This window comes from Microcebus murinus, chromosome 5, assembly GCF_040939455.1.
Source record: "Microcebus murinus isolate Inina chromosome 5, M.murinus_Inina_mat1.0, whole genome shotgun sequence".
NCBI lineage: Eukaryota > Metazoa > Chordata > Mammalia > Primates > Cheirogaleidae > Microcebus > Microcebus murinus.
The window spans coordinates 52,590,141-52,615,598 of NC_134108.1; the positions used below are offsets into that span (position 1 = coordinate 52,590,141).

The following is a 25,458-nucleotide window of genomic DNA, read 5'->3' on the forward strand; positions in this document are numbered from 1 at the left end:
CAGCTCCTAGCATAGTGCCTGTTATCTGGTAGGCACTCAATAAATATTTATTAAATGAAAGACTTGCTCCTGCAGTGGACATCAAAATCCTAATATGAGATAATATTTGAGAAAAAGTCAACATGTTTTATATCTTATACTTCCATTGTTTAATTCAGTGCCTGTGCATAGATGTTACATGTACATATCTGTTAAGTGACTATCTTTGAGAAGGACTTATATTTTGTTTATTAAAGGAAAAACTGGGTTGAATTTGGATACATGACCCAATATTTGTGTTTTATCTTTAAAATGGCTTTTTAAATCCATTTTCCTACATCTATTTCCATATACATAAGAAGCATAATTTTTCCTGAGTGATAATTGGAAAAATCCAGAAAGATCGGTGTAAATGAAACAAATACATGTGAGAAATGAATGTCCCTAAAAATGAACATATAATTTAAGCAAACAGGTTTAGAATTGAGGCTAAGATGTTAATCTGATGGGCAGGAGATTTTAGTAGGGCATCAAATCCTGGAGGCCAGCAAATAAAAATCTGATCAAGAATTCTTAAACTTGTAAAAAGCCTGTTAGAGAAAAGCAAATGTCAATGATGGAAAGGTATATGTGTATACCACACACACATAATCATATGTTCCGGAAAAAATTCTGAAGAACTAAGTCTAGGCAGGCAAAGAAGGAACTGAAAGCAAAGAAAATCCTATTCTTTTTAATATTTTTAAATATTATGGGAAATTTAGAGTTGCCAAGTAAATTCTCATTAGCACACTTTGTGTTTGTACTGTATTGTGATGAGATATTGCCTTATTAATAGATGATGTTTTTAAAATATTTGCATGTTCTTTCTAAAGCAGAGTGGAGACAGACAGTCTTGGGTTATATGCACAGGATGAATGAATGCTCTCAGCAGTTGTAGGTGGTATGCACATGCAATTTCATGTTATGACATGAGAACAGTCTTTTTTTATTTTTTGGAGACAGCGTCTCACTCTGTCACCCTGGGTAGAGTGCAGTGGCATCACTGTAGCTCACTGCAACCTCAAACACCTGGTCTCAAGCAGTCCTCTTTCAGCCTCCCAAGTAGCTGGGACTATAGCTGTGTGCCATGATGCCCAGATAATTTTTCTATATTTAGTAGAGATGTTTAGTCTCACTCTTGCTCAGGCTGGTCCGAACTCTTGAGCTCAAGCAATCCTCCCACCTTGGCCTCCCAGAATGCTAGGATTACAGTCATGAGCCACCACACCCGGCCCATCAGAACAGTCTTAATCAATTTGTATCATTGCAACTTTTAGGGCACCTCAGGGAAAGGTTTCCTAACTCCTTCTTAAGGATCTAGGTGACATACAGCTCAACATTCTTGAGGACCATCAAAGGATCCATGCTTAAAAAATAGAGTAAACCTGGCCGGGCGCTGTGGCTCACGCCTGTAATCCTAGCTCTTCGGAGGCCGAGGCGGGCGGATTGCTCAAGGTCAGGAGTTCAAAACCAGCCTGAGCAAGAGCGAGACTCCGTCTCTACTATAAATAGAAAGAAATTAATTGGCCAACTGATATATATATAAAAAAAATTAGCCGGGCATGGTGGCACATGCTTGTAGTCCCAGCTACTCGGGAGGCTGAGGCAGAAGGATCACTCGAGCCCAGGAGTTTGAGGTTGCTGTGAGCTAGGCTGACGCCATGGCACTCACTCTAGCCTGGACAACAAAGCGAGACTCTGTCTCAAAAAAAAAAAAAAAAAAAAATTAAAAAATAGAGTAAACCTCAGACTTTGGCCTTAGAAGAAAATGTCACTGAAGGGATTAAGCCATGAGCAAATGAGCAACCTTAAGAAGGGAGGTCACCATAGAAGAAAAAGGAACCCAGGCTGATAGGAATTGGTCAATCGATCCATCAAGGGTGAACTCATCAAAGTTCTAGTACTACTTGACAGTAGGAGCCACCCCAGCTTGGAGTAAGTCTGAGTCAGGCCAGCAGAGGGCAGTGCAGTAAACTTTGAAACACCAAAGGGCTCTAGGGCTTAAGAGAATATGAATTGCCACTCAAACTGTTAGTGAATAAGGAATGAGGGACTATCTGTGAGATCAGGGCTGCTTTGAGAAGATAAAGGAAATGACCAGAGGTGAGCCCACATTTCTGATGAGAAGGTTTTAGAAGTTGAACAATCAGGAATTAGTCTCCACTTCCAAGAAGATGGATCAGTAAGCAGCTGGTCCCTTTATCTGATTCCAGAGACAGGAAGAAAGTACCCCAACAAATCATGTTCCAGACACTCTCCCAGGAATCTGCAACTAGCACCCCAGATCATTCTGCTCTGGTTAGATCCCGACACTCGGCTCTGTCTCGCACACCCTTTCTTGACACAGGTTTGACAGGGAGCTCGCACGATGGTGCTGTGGATCATAGGAAGCCCTTGCCCACTGGATAAGGTTTAAACTTGTACTTAAGAGTACACAGACACATGTACACAGATAAGATCAACCCATAAAGACTATAACATTTGATTTTTATAAATACAATTAAGTATTTCTTCAACTGCTGCCTCTATACAAAGCAGGAGAAATGCAGTTCTGTTCATTTTTCATAGCATTGCCTCCTTAACTTCAAAGAGCACTTTCAAGAATATCTCTAGTTTTAAAGAAATATCTACCTGAAGTTTAGCAATCCCATCAGTTTTACTTTTTTTTTCTTCTGTTAAAGTCAAGCAAATATCCTTGACTTATTATGGGTTAAGACTCCTAATAAACCTGTCATAAGTTGAAAATACTGTAGACCAAAAATGCATTTAATATCCAGATAAACCCATCATAAAGTCAAAAAATCATAAGTCAAACCATCATAAATTAGAGACCATCTATAGTTATTATTTTAAAATAGTATGTATTATATGATCTTTTGCATACATACACCACAGTTTATTCAATCTACTATTGATGGATATAAGTTTTGTTTCTAATTTGGTGCTATTATGCACAAATAATGCTATAAACATTCTTGTGTGTGTATTTTGGTGCACATGTGTATAAGGTTCTCTTAAAAATACCTGAGTGAGGCCGGGCGCGGTGGCTCACGCCTGTAATCCTAGCACTTTGGGAGGCCGAGGCGGGCGGATTGCTCAAGGTCAGGAGTTCGAAACCAGCCTGAGCGAGACCCCGTCTCTACCAAAAATGGAAATAAATTAATTGACCAACTAAAAATATATATACAAAAAATTAGCCGGGCATGGTGGCGCATGCTTGTAGTCCCAGCTACTCGGGAGGCCGAGGCAGTAGGATCGCTGAGCCCTGGAGATTGAGGTTGCTGTGAGCCAGGCTGACGCCACGGCACTCACTCTAGCCTGGACAACAAAGTGAGACTCTGTCTCAAAAAAAAAAAAAAAAAAAAAAAAAAAAAAATACCTGAGTGAAATTACTGGTTGTGCCATTTGTGAATATTTAACTTTACTAGGTAAAGCAAAACTGTTTTTCAAAGTGGTTTTACCAATTTACATTCCCCAAAATAGCAATTGTTTTTGCCTAATCAGTTCTATTCCATTGGTCAATTTTTCTATCCCTGTTCATGTACCATATCATCTCAATTACTACAGCTTTATAGTAATTAAATATAAAGCTATATTAGAAAAAGAGCTTAATAGAAAATGACTCCTTCCTTCCTCAGAAGTGTCTTGACAGTTCTTAGCTTTTAATATAAATATAAATATATTTATATATTTCATATAAATCATAGAGTCAACTTGTCAAAAATAAATAAATAATTAAAAGTGTTGGAATGTTAAATGTGGTTATGTCTATAAATCAATTTATGAACAATTGGCATCTTTTCAGTATTAAATTAGTAATACATGAACATGGGATATTTCTCCATTTATTCAAGTTTCCTTTAATGTCTTTTGGACAGTATTCTAATTTTCTATGGTCTAGTTTTATACATTTTTTTAGATTTGTTCCCAAATACTTCATACCTTTTGTTGTTATTTAAGTATAGTCTTTTTAAAAATTAATTTTTCTCATTTTTTGTTGATGGATATCCAGAAATGCATTTGACTTTTGTATGCTGATTATCTATCAAGCCACAATGCACAACTCTTATTATTTTGAATATTTTTTATTAGGTTTTTTGTTCTCTAAGTAAACAATCATATCATATAAAAATCATGATGGCTTTATTTTCTTCTTCCAAATCCTCTACGTCAATGTGGAGTAGAAATGGTGATATTGGCATGTTTATTCTTCTTTTGAGACTATATAGGGAATGTTTCTAAAAATGACGTTAGTGATGAGTTGGAATTTTGTTTTTTGTAATTAATCAGAGTAAAGATGTTCTATTCCTACTTTTCATTGAGTTTTTCCCCCATGAGTGTGTATAGAATTTTGTCTTAATCTATAGAGATGACAAAATGGTTATCTACATTCTTGCATATTTCATATTTCTTTTTCTTCATATTTTCCACCTCCTTGACTCTGTGTTGCATTTAGAGTAATTTCTTCAGAGCTTACTTTTCAGTTCACGAATTCTCTATTAATTTGATATTTAACCTATCCATGACTTTCTAAATTTTTTTATCGATCTCTTTATATCTAAAACTTATATTTTAGTTTTGCCAAATCTACTTGGTCATTTCTGTACTTTCTTGCAACTTGCTACTTTGGAGATGACTTTTTCCCTTGAAACATTTCATATCTTGGCATTCTAGTGTCTGTATTTGATTTTTCCAGTACATAAAACCCTATGATGCTTGTTATTTCTTCTTTCTCATTTTCATGATAAAAGTCTAGGTAGAAAAAGGGAAAATACTTCAAACAGAAGGAATTTAATATAAGAAATTTGTTATACAAGATGGAGGTAGAGATAGAGACTAGGAACAATCAGAAGCCACTCTAGTGCCTAAGGTTGAAGGAGCAAAAGGTTAGGTGGTGTCGTGCAGACTCCATGAGTACAACGCCACTGATCCCACCAGCACCATCGTCACTGTTCTGATGACCACCTACTGCACGGCGAGCCCCAAACCTGTACTCCCACTCATTCTGCTGTCAGCAAGAGAGGGCTTAGAGATTTTAAATTGTCTTACGGATTGGGGCAATCCCCAGATGAGTAGGTACTAGACTCTCTGGGTTTTATAGGACACTGACTTTCCAAAAGTGCAGATAATAATGGACAGAAGACTGAAACTTCTCCTACACATACATATCACATAGCAGAGGCTATAAGGCTACATAGTGGCCTATAGTGAAATTGTTAAACCATAAATGTCAAATAACACCAGCACAGTGAACTTGAATGTAGGTTTAGCTCTTTAGACTTAACTAAATCAAGATTGATACTGGTGAGGACTGCACGAGAGAAGCATAAGTAAATGGAAAAAACAGGCTAGTCATGACCCAAGTAACTCCAGAGAAACTGGATGGATATTGAATGGGGTGAAGAACCTAGAGCATGTGGGTCCCATGTACCACTTAGTTTAAATTAATTAGAAAAACACCACGAGGTTACATCATTAATTATCCTAGAGTTTAAAAAATTCCAATAGAACTTTTAAAATTTGTAACATTAATATTCTAAAGGCTGTAAGATAAAATGTTGCTCCATGAAAGACTAAGTGTGTCCAATCCTGATCTCCAAGTTTTCATGTATTTAGTACTTGTCCACACACTATCTTTTAGTGCTTATCTTTACCTTTCTTGGTATTAGCAAATCTGTGATGCTATTTCTCCATCTTGCTTTATCTGTCTCATTTTTTTCTCTCTTTCTGTTCCTTCTATCTCTCTAACTTTATAGCCCATAATTTTGATCTGACACATTTTCCTATTACATATTGTATTTATTGAATAGTTTTAAGTTGTCAATTCTAAATATAAAACAGCAGATGAATAAATCATTGCATATTTCTCTACTTAAATAAAATACATCCATATTTCATGTGTGTGCCACACCTGATATTTCTCCTAATACCAGCATAAGAAAAAACATTCCTTTCTCCTGATGTAAAAACACTCCTACAACAGGAACTTCCTTAGAAATGGTATAAATAAGTTCCATGAACTGATGTAGAAAAATACTCCAGATTCATTCTTGATCTACTTTTCTCTGCCCACATTTTTTTACCTGCATTAAATTTAGACCTACCCTCACATTCCAGTAGTTAATTCAGCCAGATGCTAAATTGAGAAGGGGAGAAATGAGGTGAAGACCTAGATTTCCCAGCTGTAGTTGCAGACACTTTGCATACTCTTTTAACCATATGTCTATATTGAGAGAAGGGCATTAGAAGGGAACAGTTACAGTTTCTGAAAAGGCCAGATCTATGAATTACGGACAATAGGCTCAGTAATAGTTCCCAGAACCAAATCTGAACCTTGTAAATGGTTTGAAAACAGAAGAAACTATGGAGACAGTCCTTTCAGAACATAGATAATCACTCCCCAATCTTACCTTCATCTGCCCATGAGGTATAGACCACCTCCCCTGGGGCAATTTCATTCTTAATTCAGAGTTAGTATTGAGATTCCTATATCTCCACTTTTAGTTCTCATTTAGAATCAAATAATTTTTAGAATTATTTGAAACCACCTGACCCAATTGTCTCAATTTCTAGATAAAAATACAGTTAATGTCAGGGCCTGAAAGAGAACTTTACTCTTATCCTAGATGCTAACACCCAAGGCATCAATCTCTAAGGGGTGTTAACAAGATGGCACCCTTGCATGAATTAGAGAAATATGCCTTACCCGAGAAGGTGCAGACCCTTGAAAATAAAAGATACCCCTTCCTCTAGGTGAATGCAGCCAGCAACTATCTGCTCTGTGGCAAGTGGAGAGAGAGAGTGAGCATCCTCGTGCATTTACTGGAAATCCTCTCTTGGAGACTACAATGTGTGTGGGGGAGTTGCTCAGATAAGCAACTTGAGGTGGAGTGGAGGCAGCCAGATAACAGTGAATGATCACTAGCCTGCCTCCTTTGGAGGGTGACTCTGCTTTACTGAGCAGGGTACAAAGTGTGAGGCCGGGCAATAGAGGAGAGGCTGAAGGCTGCTCTGGAGGTCCTTTCGTATCTCTGCTCATCCCCATCCCAAGGGACTAGGGTTCTTGGAACGGGTTGTTCTAGCTTAGGGTATGAGTTGTCAGTGTCAATTCTGTAATACCCCTGAAAACAGTCTGTAGTGTCAGAGGTCAAAGAGTGCTCTGGTATTTATTCTGGAGGTAGCATTGCATTTTCATTCTGAGATGGTTCAAATAGTTCCTTTCTCTTCATTTTCTATGGACAAGGTCAACTTTGCAATCAATTGAGGAATTTGAATTTGGGCTCTGCCTTTGCTGTGTGATGACTTCAAACAAATTCCTTTAAAGTTGCTGAGATTCTTTTTCCTAATATGTAAAATGAGCTTTGCATAAGGATTAAAGGAGATAATACATATCAAGTCCCTGGCATACACGGGAAGTGCAATCAGTGTGGCCAGTGGGAGGGGACTGGGTGCTCTCCCATTGTCCCTTCCATGCCACCTCACTCCAGCTGTAGACCCTCTACTGCTGGTAGCCCATTGCACTGTCTGTGCCACTACAAACCTTTAGCTTTCAGGGCCCAGAGGAGCTGGACACTAGGCTGGCTGACTGGAAGGAAACAGAGGATGATACCTGAGGCCTACTTTGTTCTTTGGGTGCCACAATTCCCATACATTCTACCTGGAGTGTCCTCCTATATTGAAGTCCCTCCTACTAATGGGTGCCCCTGTAGACTGTAGAGTACTTCTACTTATTTGTGAGCAAGAAGGCTATCAGAGTAGTTAAGAATGAGCACTGGCATCAGAGTGATCTAGGTTCGAATGGCTATATTTTTTACTATCTGTGAAGCCCTGGGAAAAGGTCAGCTGGCAGCTCATGGTTCAGGTGACAGCCAGGCAAGGCAGGGGTGAGAATGGGGACCAGAAATGCTGGGCTGCAGTGTGCTATATCCCTGTGTTTGTTTGCACTAAGTCTGGCATCAATAGTGTGAGCTGTCCCAGAATGGAGGCTTCTGAGGTTGCCCAAAGAGGGGGTGTCCGAGATCAGATGCAGAAAATGATAACTACACATCCCACCATGAGCAGAAACGGTGAACTAAAGGTGAGGCATGGAATTAGGATGATAACACTAAATAGAAGACACCCGTTTACAATAGTCGCCATGTCCACTTGGAATTCAGGACGCGAAGAACTTTCTAGTCACACCCACACCCTCTCCCAGAACTTTTAAGAAACCAGGGATAGAAAACACACTGGACACACATTCCAGCCTTGATGACTGGGCCTGTAATGCCTCTTCCGGCTGGTCCAGAAAGCAAGACCAGAAAACATCATCACTAGCCTGAGGATGATGTAATGTAACTCATAAATTTTCATACGTTTGAGGTCAAGCATCTTGTCTAATATCTTTTTCCCCACAGCGACAACAGCAGGAGCTCAATAAACAAACATATTAGCAGGAGGAGAACAGAGGAACCGGCGGGATGAATAAAATAGCCTTGATGATTTCAAGGCCTCCCTTCATTGGTCCCCTCAAATCTCAAGTAAGGGCTCATCCGTTGTCCCAACTCCTCAAAGCATCCCCATTATCCGGGTGCTGAACCATCCAGCGTCCGCCAGGAGTCGTGGCGTGAAGGGAGACGTGTTTCCTTCCCAATCACCGTGATCCATTATTTCTTCCCTTGCGAGACGAGAGTCGCAGGCAGTGGAGATTAAGCCACCTCAAGCCCCTTCCAAGACCAGGTCTCCCTTCGCCGCGCCTACCCTGCCTGAAACGGGAAGGCTGGAGAAGACGGGGAATCCACTCACAGATAAACCCCGTCCCGGGGAGGGACGCAGCCAGGGCGGCGCGGCGCGCGGGCCGGGGAGAGCCGGCGGCCGGCGCGCCTGCAGAGGGAGCTGTGCGCCCGGCCGGCCGCGCGCGGCGCAGCCCGCTCCCTCTTGCAGCCGCTGGGCCCGCCCGCCGGGGAGGAGCTCGCGGCCGCGTCAGCTTCGCCGTGCTGCGCGGAAGTTCTCGCGGGCAGCGCGGTAATATTTCCGCCCTAGCGATAGATAATCCCCGCGGTGCGCGTAAAAATTTCCGCGCTAGCCGTAGTTCTGCCGCGCCAGCGCTGCCGGAGACCGCCGAGTCGCGCGGACTCTGCCTGCACCCAGCCGTGCCCCGTGGTCAGCCCGGCCCGCTCTCCGCCGCTCCCGGAGCCCGTGCCCCCGCGCGCCCCCGGCCATGCTGTCTCTCCAGTACCCCGACGTGTACCGCGACGAGACCGCCGTGAGTACCCCCTCTCCGCCCACCCGGATCCCCGGCGCGCGCGGCTGGCCGCGGCCTCCTGCGGCTTCGACCCCCGCCCCCCCCACGAGCCTCCCCTCCCCCTCGGCCTTTGTTAGCGAGGAACCGGCCGGGGTCGCGCCTCCTTCCCAGCGCAGGGCGCCCCGCTCGTGCTCGCGGTCACTGTGCGTCCACTGGCAGCCGAGCCTGTGGTCAGTGATGCTTGGCCGCTTCCTAAAATCAATGGGGTCAAGGGCAGACGGCCGCGTAGGGATGGGCATCTTTAAGGAGGTGGGGAGACAAGAGGTGTCAACTGCTTTTTGACTGGCAAAACCTCTTGCCTACACGTGGTGGTAGGAGAAAGTGTGCGTTGGGGTGTGTGATGCAAGATTTAGAAATGAAAACAAACTTTTAAAACTTACAGTTTTAAAATCCTTAGAGTTGAAGCTTATTCATTCGATTTAAAAACGTGTATGGAGTGCCTGCTCTGCCCCAGGCCACTTTCTGGGTGGGCGTTGGGCACGAGGGGTGCAAGAGGCCAAGACAGCAGTGGGGAAGGCGGGGCAGTGAGCCCATAGTGTGGCCTTGCTGAGTCAGGTTTTATTAAAGAAGAAAAGGAGTTGAAAGAGGGTGAGAGGAGGCTCTAGAAGGAGCAGAGCAGTTGTTTTACACAGTGCCAGAGTTAACCACCATTTGCCTAAGCAGTAGGCGAACTCAAGGTTAACTGTTGAGATCCGGTGGTTGGAATGCTGGACAGACACCTTTTTTGTGTAAGAGTTAATTTGACATCTTAAGAACTTGATTAAATCCAAATGTTGTGGCCATCCATGATTCTCTTACTATAGCCAAATTTCTCAGATTACGTAAAGTGTACTCAGAATAAAAATATTTTTGTATAATAGAGTTGTGATTTTTTGTTGTGCGATTTCCCAATTTATGCCACAAATTCTGTACTTTATATTTTTTCCGTACTTTCTTTAATTTCAAAATATAAAGGGAGTACAAATCTTCTTGTTACATGGATAGCTTTTCTGATGCTTCAGTCAGGGCTAAACTGTGCCCATCACCTGAATAGTGTTTATTGTACCCATTAGGTAGGTTTTTATCCCTGCCTCCCTCCTCCTACCGACTGCTTGATTGCCAATGACTTTTACTACCCTCTGTGCACATGTGTGCCCCTTGGTTAGTTCCATTTTATTAGCGAGCACATGTGGTGTTTATTTTTTCATTCTTGGAATACTTTGCTTAGGAAATGGACTCCATTCCATCCAAAAGGCTCCAAAATGCATTGATCCATCCTTCTTTATGGCTGAGTAGTACTCCATGGTATACATATATCACATTTGTTAAGCCACTCATGAATTGGTGGGCACTTGGGTTGATTCCAGATCTTTGTGATTGTGAATTGTGCTACAGTAAACATTCCAATGCGGGTGTCTTTGTGTTAAACTGACTTATTTTACTTTGGGTACATACCAGTAGTGGGATTCCTGGAATGAGTAGTAGCTCTGCTTTCAGTTCTTTGAGAAATCTCCCTACTATTTTCCACAGAGGCTGTACTAATTTGCAGTCCCACCGAGAGTTTATAAGTGTTCCTTCCTGTCTGCATCCACACCAGCATCTATTGTTTATGTACTTTATAATAAAAGCCATTCTAACAGGGATAAGGTGATACCACATTGTGCTTTTAATTTAGATTTCCCTCATGAATGGTGACATTGAGCTTTTCTTCATGTTTGTTGGCCATTTGTCTGTCTTTATAAAAACTTCTATTCATGTCTTCTGCCCACTTTTTGATGGGGTAGTTTGTTTTTAATTGCTAATTTGCTTGAGTTCTTTGTAGGTTCTAGATAGTACCCCTTTATCCGATGTGTAGTTTGCAAATGTTTTCTCCCATTCTATAGGTTGTCTATTTGCTCTGTTGATTATTTCCCTAGCTGTGCAGAGCCTTTTAATTTAATCAAGTCCCATTTATTTATTTTTGTTGTTTCTGCAGTTACCACTGGGGTCTTCTTCATAAATTCTTTGCCTAGACCGATACTTAGGAGAGTTTTCCCTACATTTTCTTGTAGCACTCTTACGGTTTCATGCCTTACATTTAAGTCTTCTATCCATCTTGAATTAATTTTTGTGAGTGGTGAGAGATAGAAGTCCTGTTTCATTCTTCTGCATGTCTCTATCCAATTTTCCCAGCACCGTTTATTGAATAGGGCTTCGTTTCCCCAGTGTTATGTTGCCTGCTTTGTCAAAGATCACTTGACTGTGTAGATGGTTTCATATCTGGATTCTGTGTTCTGTTCCATTGGTCTGTGTCTCTGTTTTGTGCCAGTGCCATGTTGTTTTGGTTACTATAGCCTTGTGGAATAGTTTGAAGTCTGGTAATGTGATGCCTCCAGATTTGTTCTTTTTGCTTAAGATTGCTTTGGCTATTCATGCTCTTTTCTGGTTTCAAACAAAGCATAGAATTATTTTTCCTGTATCTGTGAAATATGCCATTGTTGTTTTGGTGGAGATTGCATTGAATCTGTAAATCACTTTGGGTAGCATGAACATTTTGAAAATGTTGATTATACTGATCCATGAGCTAGATATGTTTTTCCATTATTTGTGTCATCTGTGATTTCTTTTCTCAGTGTTTCATAGTTCTCCTTGTAGAAATCTTTTACCTCCAGGGTAAAGTATGTTCCCAAGCATTTGATTTTCCTTGTAGCTATTGTGAATGGTACTGTGTCTTTGATTTGAGTCTCAGTTTTACTGTCATTGGTGTATAGAACTGCTATTGATTTCTGTACATTAATTTTGTAATCTGAGACTTTGATGAATTTATTTATCAATTCCAAGAATGTCTTGGTGGAGTCCTTGGGATTTTTCTAAATAGAAGATCATGTTGTTAGCTAAAAGGGATAGTTTGACCTCCTCTTTCCTGACTTGGATAACCTGTTTTTCTTTCTCTTCCTTATTGCTCTGGCTAGGATTTCCAGCACTATGTTGAATAAGAGTGATGACAGTGGGCACCCTTATCTTGCTCTAGTTCTTAGGGGCAATGCTTTCATCTTTTCCCCATTCAGTATGATGTTCTGTTGGTTTGTCATATATGACTTTTATAATTTTGAGATATATTCCTTCTATGCCTAGATTGTGGAGGGTTTTTATCATGAAAGGGTGTTGGATTCTGTCAAATGCTTTTTCTGCATCTATTGAGATGATCATATGGTCTTTATTATTGCTTCCTTGTATGTGGCGAATCACATTTATTGATTTACGTATGTTGAACCATCCCTGCATTCCTAGGATGAAGCCCACTTGATCATGGTGGATTATTTCTTTGTTGTGCTGTTGGATTTGGTTTGCTAGTATTTTATTGAGTATTTTTGCATTTATATACATAGGGGATATTGGTCTCTAGTTTTCTTTTTTTATTGTGTTCTTTTCTTACTTTGGTGTCAAGGTGATATGGACTTCACAGAATGAGATGGTGTGGAATTTCTTCTTTCTCAGTGTTATGGAGTAATTTCTGCAGTACAGGTACCAGCTCTTTCTTATAGGTCTAGTAGAATTTGTCTGTGAATCCATCTGGTCCAGGGGTTTTTTTTTTTTGTTTGTTTTGTTTTTTCGGTTGGAGGATTTTTTGTTGTTATTCTTTCAATCTCACTGCTCATCATTCAGGTGATCTATTTTTTCTGATTGAGTTTTGGGAGATTGAGTGTTTTCAGGAATTTGTCCATTTTCTGAACTTTTTCTAGTTTATGTGCATAGGGATTTTTGTAGTATTCATGGATGATATATTTTGAATTTCTATGGAATGAGTTATAATATCTCCTTTTTTATTTCTGATTAAGCTTATTTGGGTCCCTTCTCTTCTATTCCTGGTTAATTTAGCAAGAGATCTTTCAATTTTATTTATCTTTTTGAAGACCCAAATTTTCATTTTGTTGATCTTTTGTTTTGTTTTATTTTTTTCTATTTCCTTTAGTTCTGTTCTGACTTTGGTTATTTCTTTTCTTCTATTGGCTTTGGGTTTGATTTGCTCTTCCTTTTCTAGTTCCTTGAAATGTGTCATTAGGTTGTTAATCTGTGATCTTTCTGTCTTTTTGGCATAGGCATTTAAAACTGAATTTTAGGACTGCTTTTGCTGATCCCATAGATTTTAATACCTCGTGTCCCATTCTTCATTCAGTTTGAGGAAATTTTTGATTTCCATCCTTATTTCGTTATTGACCCAATAATAATTGACCAGCAGGTTGCTTAATTTCCATGACTTTATGTAGGTTTGAGTGTTTCTCCTGTGATTTATTTCTAGTGTTATTTTACTGTGGTCTGAGAAAATACATGGTATGATTTCAATTTTTTTAATTTGTTGAGACCTATTTTGTGGCCTAAGATATGATCAATCTTGGAAAATGTTGCATCTACTGATAAGAAGAATGTATATTCAGTAGTTCTTGGGTAGAATGTTCTGTAATTATCTGTTAGGTAAATTTGGTTTAGAGTCCAGTTTAAATCCATTGTTTATTTATTTTTTTTCTTTGATGATTTGTTCAACTCTGACAGTGGGGTGTTGAGGTCCCCAGCTATTAGGATTGCACTATTTATTTCTTTGCTTCGCTTTAGTGAAATTTGCTCTATGTATGTGGGAGTGCTTGTGTTAGGAACATATATATTTAGGATTATTATGTGTTGTTTTTCAGTTATTCTCTTTACTATTATATAATGACTCTCTGTGTTTCTTTACCATTGTTGGTTTAAAGTCAGTTTTATCTAATATGTTACTGGCTATACTTGCACTCCTTTGATTTCCATTTTCATGGAATATTTTTTCCATCCTTTCATGTTAAGTCTGTGTGCATCTTTGTGGGTTAGATGTGTTTCCTGGAGACAGCAGAGACTTCTGTTGTGTTTTTTCATCCATCTAGCCAGCCTGTGTCTTTTGAGAGGAACATACAGACCATTAACATTTAGTGATAGAATTGATGTGTGGGATGTTGATCTGTTCATCATGTTGGGGAGTACCTTATTCCTTTTTTCCTCCTTTTGTGCTATTGTTTTATTTATAAGAGTTGTGAGTTTGAGGGGTTTTTTGGGTGACTTTACACTGGTGGGCATCCGTTGTGCTGATTCATGTATAATACAGTTCTAAGTATTTTCTTCAGGGAAGCTCTGGTCATGGCAAATTCCCTCAGTGTTTGCTTGTCTGGAAAATACTTAATTTCTCCATCAATTGTGAAACTTACTTTTGCAGGATTAAAAATTCTAGGCTGGCAGTTCTGTTTCAGAATATTAAGGATGGGGCTCCAATTTCTTCTGGCCTGCAAGATTTCCACTGAGAAGTCTTGAATTTGCCTGATTGTTTTTCCTTTATAGGTTATTTGTTGCTTTCATCTGGTTGCTTGTAGAATTTTTCTTTCATTTGACTGGCCAGGTTGACTCCTGTGTATCTTGAGGATGTCTTATTTGTTCTGCATCTTCTTGGTGTTTGATGACTATCTTATATCTATGTGTGTGAATCTCTGGCAATACCACATAAATTTTCCTCAATAATTCCTTCAAATAGGTTTTCCATACCTTTAGCTCTTCTTCTTCTCCCTCCAGAATACTTACGATTCAAATGTTTGTTAGCTGTACATAGTCTCATATCTCTCTCAATGATTGCTCAGACTTTTTTATTCTCTTCTCTGTCTCTTTGAATGACTGAATAATCTCAAGCTTGTCTTCAAGCTCTGAGATTCTTTCTTCTGCTTGGTTTAGTTTGTTGTTGATGCTTTCTACTGTGTTTTAAAATTCTCTAAATGACTCTTTCATTTCTTTAAGTTCTGTTATGTCCTTATGTTGTCTACGTCTTTACTGAGTTTTTCATTGATTTCCTAAAATATTTCTTTTTGGCTTCTTTTTCTTGGTTTTCAACTTTCTTTTCAATTCCATTCATCTTATTTGCCATCAATTTACTGAAGTGTATTTCTGTCATTTCAGCAATTTCCTTGTGGGTGGAGTCCACTACTATAGATCCATTGTGATCCATTGTGGTTGTCAAACTATTTTGTTTTTTCATGTTGCCAGGATTCCTCTGCTGGTTTCTTCTCATCTGGTCCTCTTCTCTCTCCTTGGAGTTAATATGATTGCAAGGCATCTATTTTCCTTTGGTAGGAACTTTCATTTAGTTAGGGGAAGTGGGGAACGGTAGATGGAACTTTTGAGTCCTGCTGTGGAATGTTGACCTGTTAGGTGGGGCGGTGCACTGAAAGCTGTAGAACAGCTGTTTGGTTTTGACCCATTTCCCTGTGATTGGCTCAGTTGAAGCCTGTGCTGGATGGTCGTGTGGGATTTGGGGTCATTCCCCAGATCGTTGTTGGAAGTCTGAGTGGGGGCTGGATGTGACCCTCTCCATGATGGGTGTTGCTGTGAGGGATTGCTCTGCCCAGTGGAGGGGACAGTGGCAGCTGAGTGAGTCTATTTAGGCAGTTGACATAGATGACCAGGCTATGGGCATTCACACGAATCAGGTCCAGAAGTAATGGCTGCTCAAGGCTGGGGGGTCCCAGGTGAAGTATTGGATCTTGGGGAGGTTCTGTTGGCCCAGTGGCAGCGGTGGTTACTCAGGGGTGGGGTCTTGGGGTCAGGCACAACCCTGGAATCAAGAGGATGGTGTCATATCCCTGTGGGGGCCCTGGAGCTACAGGGTGCAGCAAGAGCTTCAGAGCTGGCTCTGGGATTTACAGGGCAGAGCCGCGTAGATGGAGTGTTGTTCTTCCAATGCGGAGACTGCTCTTGCCCAGTTGTGTAGGCAGGTGTTTGTCTCAGTGGCCCGGGGACCACGTATGTGGGCCAGAGCTGCTGGATGCCCAAGGTTCTCCCACCCCATCCCTCTACCTAGGACCTGCTTAGGCTTCCTAGTGGTGCCTGTGGCATCTGATTATCCTCCTATCCTTAGACTCCATGCAGGGGTAGGCATGCCGAACCCCCAGTCACAGTCACAGCACTGGGGAGCGTCGGTTCTGTCTGCTCCCTCCCCAGCCCAGCGGGGGCGATGCAAAGGCTATTGCTGGAAAACTGAGTCCCAAGCAGACCTGGTGCTGTGCACAGAGTGGTCAGGATGATGTCAGCTGCAGACACTCAGAATTGGCAGCCACCAGATATCTGCTACACCTGTTCTCTGGTGCAGTGTCTCTGTGCAAACTCTGAGCAGAGGTCTGCAGTGGAGGAGGTCACAGGTTGAGCTGCCTGCGACTTTTATTCCTCTCCTACATAGTGGTGCCCCCCTCTATTCTGTTGTCTTCCCCTCCCCTCAGCAGTGTAAATTGTACTGGGACATCCAGCTTAATCTCTGAGATGGTAGGTGGTGCTGGTGAGTAAGAATCAGCAGTGCCCTGTTTGATTGAGTCAGTAGATGCTGTAATGGGCCATACAGTTCTGCCTGTCAGTAGTTGATGCTTGCAGGAAAGAGCCAACATGCTGTGATGTTCTTCTGTGTCTGTAATAGGCTGTAGCCCCTCCAGAGAAGCACTTGAATGCCCCAGGCAGTGGGAGGGGTCCTGTAGCTCCCAGAGGATTGCTTGTTCTCCACCACAGCAGAGATGGGTAGAGGGGCAAGGGTGGGTGGGGTTAGGTGGGTTGAGCCTGCCTTCAGGCTCTGCAGAGATAGGTACTAGAATAGTCTGGCCAGAGACCAAAGGTTGGAGCCCAAGGCACTGGGGAAAGCCTCTGGGAAGGGGGCCAAAGCACCCTCACCAAACCAGAAAGTCTGCTTGAGGGAAGGGGGCCATCTGCAATTCACTGACTAACTATCAAGAGTGAGCTCCACCTCTCTCATTCTTCCGCTGCCCCAAGGGTATACCACCATTGCAAATGGGCATCTGAACTCACGGAGCTCAGCAGCATTGGCGCCATAGGTTAGGAACTTCCCAGCCCAAGGAGCTGCCCCAGTCTCAAAGTGCAGCTTTCCTATGGGGGGATGGGTGCTCCGCCAGTTTGCTGCAGCTCAGACTCATGCAGCACCCTCCCATCTGTTCTGCCCACGTGGGCTCCCTCACCTCCCAAGTTCAATTCTCAAATCTCCCCTCTGTGCCCCCAAGCAACCCGATTGAGTCCTGAGCATACGGGATCTGGCCTGTGTGTCTGACTCGTGGGCAGGTATCTCCAGGCAGTGCTGGTGGGCAGGGCAGTCCCAGATCAAGCCCCCCCCAAGTCCACTGGAGGTACTCAAGGAGAAGGGTGTGGGCCCCACTCTCTGTGGAAACTTAAGACTGGAGGGTGCACCAGCAGAGGGGAGGCAGCCACTTTTGAAAGTCTCAGCTCAACTGACCCTCTTAGCTGCAGTGGGCAGAGGAAGAAAAGAGTATGAATGGAAGAGAGCTGGCTCTCCAGCTCTTCTGGTTCCTGTCCCTGGAAGGAAGCCCTGTGGAATGTCCAAGCCATGGGATTACACAGGTTGTCCAGAGCCCACTGCACTCTGGGCAGGTGTTGGGAACTGTATGTGTGGGAACAGGTGATGCGAAAACTGAAGGGCTGGAGCTCCCTTGGTTGATTGAAGGGATGCTACAGGCGGAGAAGCAATATGGGATCCGCCTTCTCTGCTCTGGGCCGTGGTTACAGGGTGGGGGTACCTCGAAGGGGCTGGAAGTCCAATGCTTTATTTTCAAGAAGGTCCCAGTTCAGTGGTTGCAGCAGCACTTGGGCTTCCAAAGAACTGGGCAGCCCGCCGACTACTGGGGATATGTGGGAAGGAAGAATGAAACCCTCACCTGCCCCCTTCACTAGGCTCTGAGCTTCTCTGGGGTTGATCTTTGCTGATATCTTGTTTTTATTCCTGTTGTGCTTCACAGTTTCTTTCTGTGAAGTCCCTGGCAGGCTCTGGCACCTTTCCCTCTGGACTACACCTGAGCTGTGCCCCTTCCGTCCTCTCCTTTATCTGAAACGCTTTCTTCCCGCCAGGACGATCTGGCAGCCCATGTCTCTAGTCAGCCATCTTGGGCCCCCCACACACACCAGGCTAATTTTTCACAGAGACAGGGTCTCACTATGTTGCTCAGGCTAGTCTTGAACTACTGGTCCCAAGCGATCCTCCCACCTAGGCCTCCCAAAGTGCCAGGATTATAGGAGTGAGCCATTGCACCTGGCCTAGATCATTTCTTTAGGCATAATCACCTGGGGAGTGGTGAAGAACTGGTCCCGCTTGTTCCTTGGAACTCCCCCCATGGGTCTGTGAGGCCAGGCCCAGGAATTTGGGGTGGGAATTCCAGAAGGCCTCCCATCAGCCAGGCTCTGCCCACACTAAGCAATTTTATTCCTTCAAATATCAGGGTAGTCTGAATGAGTGATGCTTTTGTGCCTGCTTTTTGTAAACAATGAAAGAAAACACTCCATAACAATAAAAAGGAAAGAAGGCTTTAGTTTTAAAATGTTCTTTCATTGCATTTAAATCAGCTTCTATAGCTGGTGTCAGAATCATGCACTACATGCATATCAGTAACTTGCTTTTTGGCAGTTTAGACTTAAAAGCAAAACTGATCCTATAGGGAGAGATTCTAATCATTGGGGAGCTCAGCAGGAACAGTAAACCGAGCACACGTGTGATAGCTCCCTCACAGACGTGCCCTTCCTGCGTGCCCACTGCATTGTGTCATTCTGTGCTGGCCGCTGACAGCACATTTTCAAGTTTCTTTGGCACAGTGGCAGGTCTTTGTTTTGTGTTGTACAGACAGAGCAGTTTCCTGTTCTGACCTTTCATCTTTCTTCTCTCTCCAGCTAAAACATTCTTTTCAAGAAGGGTAGCTTGACACCTTTGAGAACTTGCCAACTTTGGTTCATGTGGTAATTTGGGCAGATACGTTGCCAGTGAGCCAATTAGTTTTTTTGTCTGTCCCTTTACTATTTCTCTGTCACATTCAGAAAATACCAATTTTAATTGGGGTTAGACACTGATTAATACTACATTTTATCTTTTGCAGGTACAGGATTATCATGGCCATAAAATTTGTGACCCTTACACTTGGCTCGAAGACCCAGACAGTGAGCAGACTAAGGTAATTTTGACTCATAATTAAAGATACAGTAGCCATAGTCACTAACACCAAACTTCAGATGTCAGTAACTGTAGTTTTTCCTTTCTGGTGTGTTTTTCCTGTGTTTTCTGCCATGGGATGGTGAGTATACCTGTTGGTATCACCACTTTTTGTCAAATGATTCACAGGGAAAAGATGAAAGCTACTTAGTCCCAGAGAAAATTACATACCTCTTTTGAACAATGTTTATAGTTTATAGAGACACCAATGAACCAACTATTGGAAATGTAAATATCAGAAGGAAGGAAAACTGATTTTGACCAAAGAAAAATGAAAGCTTAGAGAAAAATATGAAAGAAAGAATTGCCTCATATATATTTTTCCAAGAAAAGAAAATCTTACATATCAAACAAATATCAGATCTTGAAAACTGAATGCTGGCCTTACATTGCGTATTGATATTAACATAACAACTATAAAAAAAGCTAAATTATAAATATGAAAACATTCTTATATTTTCTAGAAGTAAGGGGGTAGAGAGGAGAATTTTCTGCTATGTCTAAAAATATAAAGCTTTCATATTCTTTTGGAGAAACACACAGTATTTTGAGGGCCCAGCAGAAATCTCATTAATGAACCTGGCCCCAGATGCTATGCCCCACAGATATTTTTCCCTCCTTGGGGTGCCTGGGACTTGTCATTTATATATACTTTATGTGATTAATTATGTTTGCTTAGGTGGGGGAATAGTGTTTCTCAAGTTCACCTTAAGTTCTTTGACTCTTTGCCATAGTACATATCGCTTAGTATGTATTACAGGTTCTAATGTGCTCATCATGCCAGAAATTTATTTGAGCTTCTTTAGAATTCCAGAGTACACGTCCCATTTTAAAAAAAAACTGTTAAATGCACGCTGGGTAGGTTTCTAGGCCGGCCTCGAGAGCCTGTGTCTTAGGGCTGTGTGTGTCTCATGGTCCCTTACCACCGTGTATTCCAGGGTACTTTGGAGGTGTGAATTCAGATTTGCCAGAAAAGTGTCCCCTCCTGGTGTGGACCTGGCTAGTGGAATTGGGATTCTCCCCTTGCTCGTCTCCCCACCGTGACAAGCAAAGGAGTGGGGTGAAGAGAGAAGCTGAGGCATGGTGATCTACGGGAGAGGAGCAAGTAGAGGCAGGAGCGCATCTCACGATCATCTCTTGTCTTCTTCATTTGATCTCATGCACTGGCTTGCCTGCTCTCCTTTCTACCTTTCTCACCTGTCCTTTGTGACTAGCGTCTCTCTCCTCCTTTGCCCACTGCCAAGCTCTTACAGCTTCTCTTTCATCCTTTGTGCCTGAAGTGAACACACTACCATTTTGAGATTTTCTATTGGTTTTTGGTTCTGTCTGTAAACCTACATTCTCTCCCTTCTCTAATTCCCTTCAAGAAAGACAGAAGTCTCATGAGTGGGAATGATAATTGGGTTTTAATTTCTCTTTTATGAAGTACTGGATTGTAGATGTGGTTGGGTAGAAATTCCAAAGGGAGAAACAGAAGAGTGTCTTTAGGAATGGTGAAGGCGCTAGCTGTGCAGATAAGATTTAGGGCAGTGGGGAGCAGGTGTGGGGTCACCTCCTCACTGCCTGTCTACTGTGGGTCACCGTGACCATCCAGCATGGGCCTCGCTGAGACAGGGGTTGGTCTCAGGAGTGGAGAGTCACAGGCGGCTGCATAGCCTGTAGTGGATTGGAAGCACCAGGGAAGAGAATGAACTTCTGTGTGTCTCTTGGCAAACTGTCCCCAAGGACACGGTTTCTTTGCCAGAGGTATGGGGTACAATCTGGATTTCTTCAGCCTTTGATGGTGACTGAGTGATTCAGCACTGCTGAAATGACCCAGGTTTTATGTGTTAATGAATGGACACTTTGCTGTTCCTCAGTTGATAATGACTGGTCATCTGTGGATGATGACAAGCCGCGTATTAGTGATGTCAAGCTTCCAATTAGTGGATGAAGCTTTGCTAATTAGTGATCTTACAGTCAGCCCTTGACAGAAGATGATGTTGGAGTATGCATTGTCATTTTTGTGGTATCCATTGATTGGATGTATACATGTATTGGATCCCAGGAACTTTACTGGGAACTTTGCATACCCTATCTTGTTTAATTCTCAAACTCTGAAATAGATCTTTTTATTCTCCTCATTTTATAGATGAAGAAATTGAGGTATGAGTGTTAACTTGTCCATGATCACTCAGCTAGTAAGTGTGTAGTCGGGAGTGGAACCCAGGTAGCCCAGGTGGGTATTACACAGTAAAAAACAAATAAAAGGAAAAAGACTCTGGGAGTAATAGCTTTATGGATGCAAGCTATAGGAATGTATTCATGTCTGTGCTTGCCATGCAATTCTGCAGGCACCCGTGCCTGGACCTTGGGCCAGCCCGTTCCCACGCTGACCTGTATGGACAGTATACCCCAGGGCACCTGAGGCTTTCCCTTTGCATCTTCCATACATACCTTTCTCACTCCTCTCTCAATAGGCGTGTTACCGATAAGGGCTAGTATATCCCTGGGATCTGATGAGTTAAATTTTGGTCTCAGACTGAAAAGGTAGGGTGGGTTTTACAAACAAGCAGAAAAGCAGCACAAACGTTTTCTACTCATAGTTGTTAGCACATACTCAAAGGTGTATTAGCCATACCTTGGTGTAAGGAGGAGAATCTTAACAGACTCTAAAACAAAGTAAAAGCTGCTTATTACATTTTCCATAAAAAACAGTCAGAAAGTAAGAAGCATTTGTTAATCTTTTATAAGATCTGAAATGCTATTGGTAGGACTTTGTTTTCATCTAGTGTTGAATGTAGGTTAGCCAATTCTGACAGTGCCTGGCAGTTAATAGCTATGTCCTCTATAAAAGAATATCAGAGCAGACTTGTAACTTAGAATTAATGTCAATAATGTATATTACTTAATCCACTATACTCAAATCATTTCAACATGTCATCGTAAAATACCTTAATATTTTTCAAATTAAGTTTTCGAAATCTGGTGTGCATTAAAATGTGTTTACAGCACATCTCAACTCAGACTAGCCACATTTCAGTGCTCAGGAGCCACTCATGGCTATTGTATTGGACAACAAAGACATGGACCAACCTTTCTTAGAGATGTAAGGAATATAAATAAATGCAGAGTTTATCACAGGAATTTAAGAATAGTTTAAATTAATTAATAATAGTTAAAATAATTAATAGATTAAATAAAGCTATATAATTATCCTAATTGATATTAAAAAGAAATTAAAATCCAAAACTAAAAGTAGGAATAAATGCTTGAATAAGATGGCAAATATTATTCAAAATAACAACTTAAACACTAGGCTAGAATGTTCCCTGGCACTACTATTTTTATATGTTTTGCATAGCTTTGACCAATGCGATAAAAGATGAACCAAAATTTGGTAGGGAAGAAAATGAAATTATCATTAATTATAGATTATACGCTTATGTATCTAGAAAATAAGGGAAATAATTAAAAACTTATTATAATTAGTGAGTTCTATAAAGTGACTAGGTACAAAATAAATAAGATCAGTAGCAGTCATTTATATTATCAATAATAAAAAAAGATCCCATTTGATAGCAACAACAAAAAGTAAATACCTGAGAATGACGAGGAGATTTCAAGCCTATTGGGACAGCAGTCATGTCACCGTCAGAAATGTGGAGATACAGATAAGGGTCAGTTTAGGGCATTATTTGTAATAGTGAAAAATTGAAAAGAATCATTTTCAACAATAGTGAATCATAATACAGTGCATCTGCTTGATGAAATAGTATGAATCTATTAAAGTGTTGGGCTGTAAAGATTGCTTACTCATATGAAAAAGTGCTTATGGTAGAATTTTAAGTGAGAGGAGGATATAAGATTGGGGTGCTCTGAATTATTACAACTTAAAAATACCTTTGTAAAAACTGTTCTGAGAAGATCTATTTGGAAATACAAACTAAACACCAACCGTAAAAGAAAAGCTCTGGGTTAAATATACTTTAGATACCTAGAGAGCGTGATAATGCTCTCGAAGTGCATGAACCATAGTGAAATCTCACTGGTATGAACGGGATGTTACAGTAACCATGGAAGGTCCAGCATGAAGGGCCAGAGAAGGAGGTTTGCAGTCCTTAAAAATGATTTGAAGGCTAGACTGTTTCAGCAGTCAGTCAGCCCATGCTTTGCATTCCCTAGGCATTTCCAGGCTGTCCTCTGCAGCTTGTGGAAGGAAGTTTGCAGCAGTCTTGCTGCACCCTGGTGTTTTGCTAACTTGAGCTTCCTCTACTAATAACAAGGCTCTGCTTCCCCACCGCCACTCCCTGACATTAATGTGCACGTGGATGGCTTCCTAATCATTACCTTCCTGAATTTCCCTCTGCTATACATACTTACCCATGGCAAACAAGCAAGCAGACCCCAAACCCCACACTTTGCCTTCACTCTTCCCAAGTGCATGCTTCCTCTTAGTCTCATGGCCCCTTCAGATGTGCCCCATTCCGATCTGACTGTATCATGGGCCCTCTACAAGCCACTCTCCACGCCTCTTGACGCAGTTGAAACTCCCCTTTTCTTTGTCAGCACTCTCTGCAACATCTCCCATCAATATCAAGTGTTTTCGTGAAGATCAGTGGGGGTCCAGTTGCCAAATCCACTGATGTTTTCAAACATCAGTGTATATCCTTTACCAGGGAGATGGACTTCACGTCTGGCGGAATGGCAGAGACTTGGGGAACACTGGCAAGGGGAATGTTCTTCCTCCTCAGCCCTGTTTTGCTGATATTGCTTTCGCCATCAAGGAAGGCAGTGTCTCTTAGATCACTGGGGGATGCTAAATTAGTATTGATTCTTCCTGGCCTCTTTACCCTAGTGCAGCATTTGCTTCCTAATAGGGATGAATTCTACTCTTTACTTCTCTGGCTTAGTTTTGCAATCCCAAGGTCCGGATTAAACCAATGTCCTTGAAACCTCAATCTCTCTCTCTTATTGTGTCTTCAGCCTTTTAGCTGAATGTTTTAGAAGTTACTAAGTTGCTGGAGGATAGATACACAGAGAAAGGAAAAATTTATACTTTTCAAGGCATAGCAGCTGCCTTAACTGTAATTGATTGTCAAGTCTGGCTTTAATAGAACTGTGTCCTGGGGCTGGGGCACATGAGTTAACAAAATGTAGACTATTGGCTGCATATGTCTAATGACTAAAATTTTTTTTTTCCCCGAGAGCTGCCCTGGGCAAAATGAGAGTAACAACAATACCATTTAGTTTGTGTATGTTGAAAAGAGAACTCTTAACAGGAATTTTTTAAAAGGGCGTTTTTGTGTACATTCATTTTTTCTAAAAATAAGAGAACCATTTGTTTCAGAGAAATATACAACATAGATTTTCTTTTCATGCATGCTCCCCTCCCATCTGCTCACTGACTGAATAGTTAGAGGTAGCCCCATTAGACCTGCTGATAAGGAGCTGTGGACAGTAGGGGAAAGAAACTCTTCAGGATTGCAGGATAACAAATCTGGAAATGTCACCTTCTTTTTCCCTGTCCCAGGACTGTTCTTTCCTTGGCAGGAAAGATTTAAACCTAAAGGACTTCTGATCATCTCTAGAGTATTTAAATATCCTAGGATTTCTGTGTGGAAATTTTAATGTCACACAGGTCAGTAGGGAACAGTTTAGGGAGGTAAACACCTACTTTCTCTGGTGTCCTTCCTTGTCTATCCTCAAGTCATGTTTTTTGTTTGTCTGCTTTTGTTTTCATTCTTTAAGGTTAACCCTGAAAGTGTGTAGTATGAGGAGTTTCTGCTCTGTTCTGGTATCAGTGGGGCCCACCTGGACCGTGTGTTTTCCCTAGCCTGGATGCAGAGCCAGCCTCTGGAAGACCTGGTGCCAAGCTAGTCATGCAGGGACTCATCTGTCCCATGTCATTGCCCCTCTGGTCACTGCATTGTCAGGCTGAAGGGAAGCCGGTGGAGTGGAAGGTGGCTCTCAGGACGTTTAGTGCATGAGGGGCGAGTTGAATGTCTCTAAGACAAAAACAGCAGTTGAAGCTTACTGTTTGTTGGAGCTGATGAACACCAGAAATTAAAGGTGTAGAAGGCTGGTTTGGGTGCGGAGTGTTCTTTGAAGACTTCAGGAAAGAACTGGGAATATCTTCTGTGTGGAGACTCCCTTCATCCTG

At 41.8% G+C, this 25,458-nt stretch overlaps 1 protein-coding gene across 1 annotated transcript in view; it reads left to right on the forward strand.

Moving 5' to 3' along the window:
- The first annotated feature begins 8,968 nt into the window (after window positions 1-8,968).
- The window catches only part of PREP (prolyl endopeptidase), a 137,554-nt gene continuing 121,064 nt past the window's right edge, over window positions 8,969-25,458 (forward strand). The window contains exons 1-2 of the mRNA XM_012753164.3: window positions 8,969-9,265; window positions 19,204-19,278. Of these exons, the coding sequence (XP_012608618.2) occupies window positions 9,221-9,265; window positions 19,204-19,278 (120 nt within the window). The 5' untranslated portion in view covers window positions 8,969-9,220. The remainder of the gene's footprint in view (window positions 9,266-19,203; window positions 19,279-25,458) is intronic.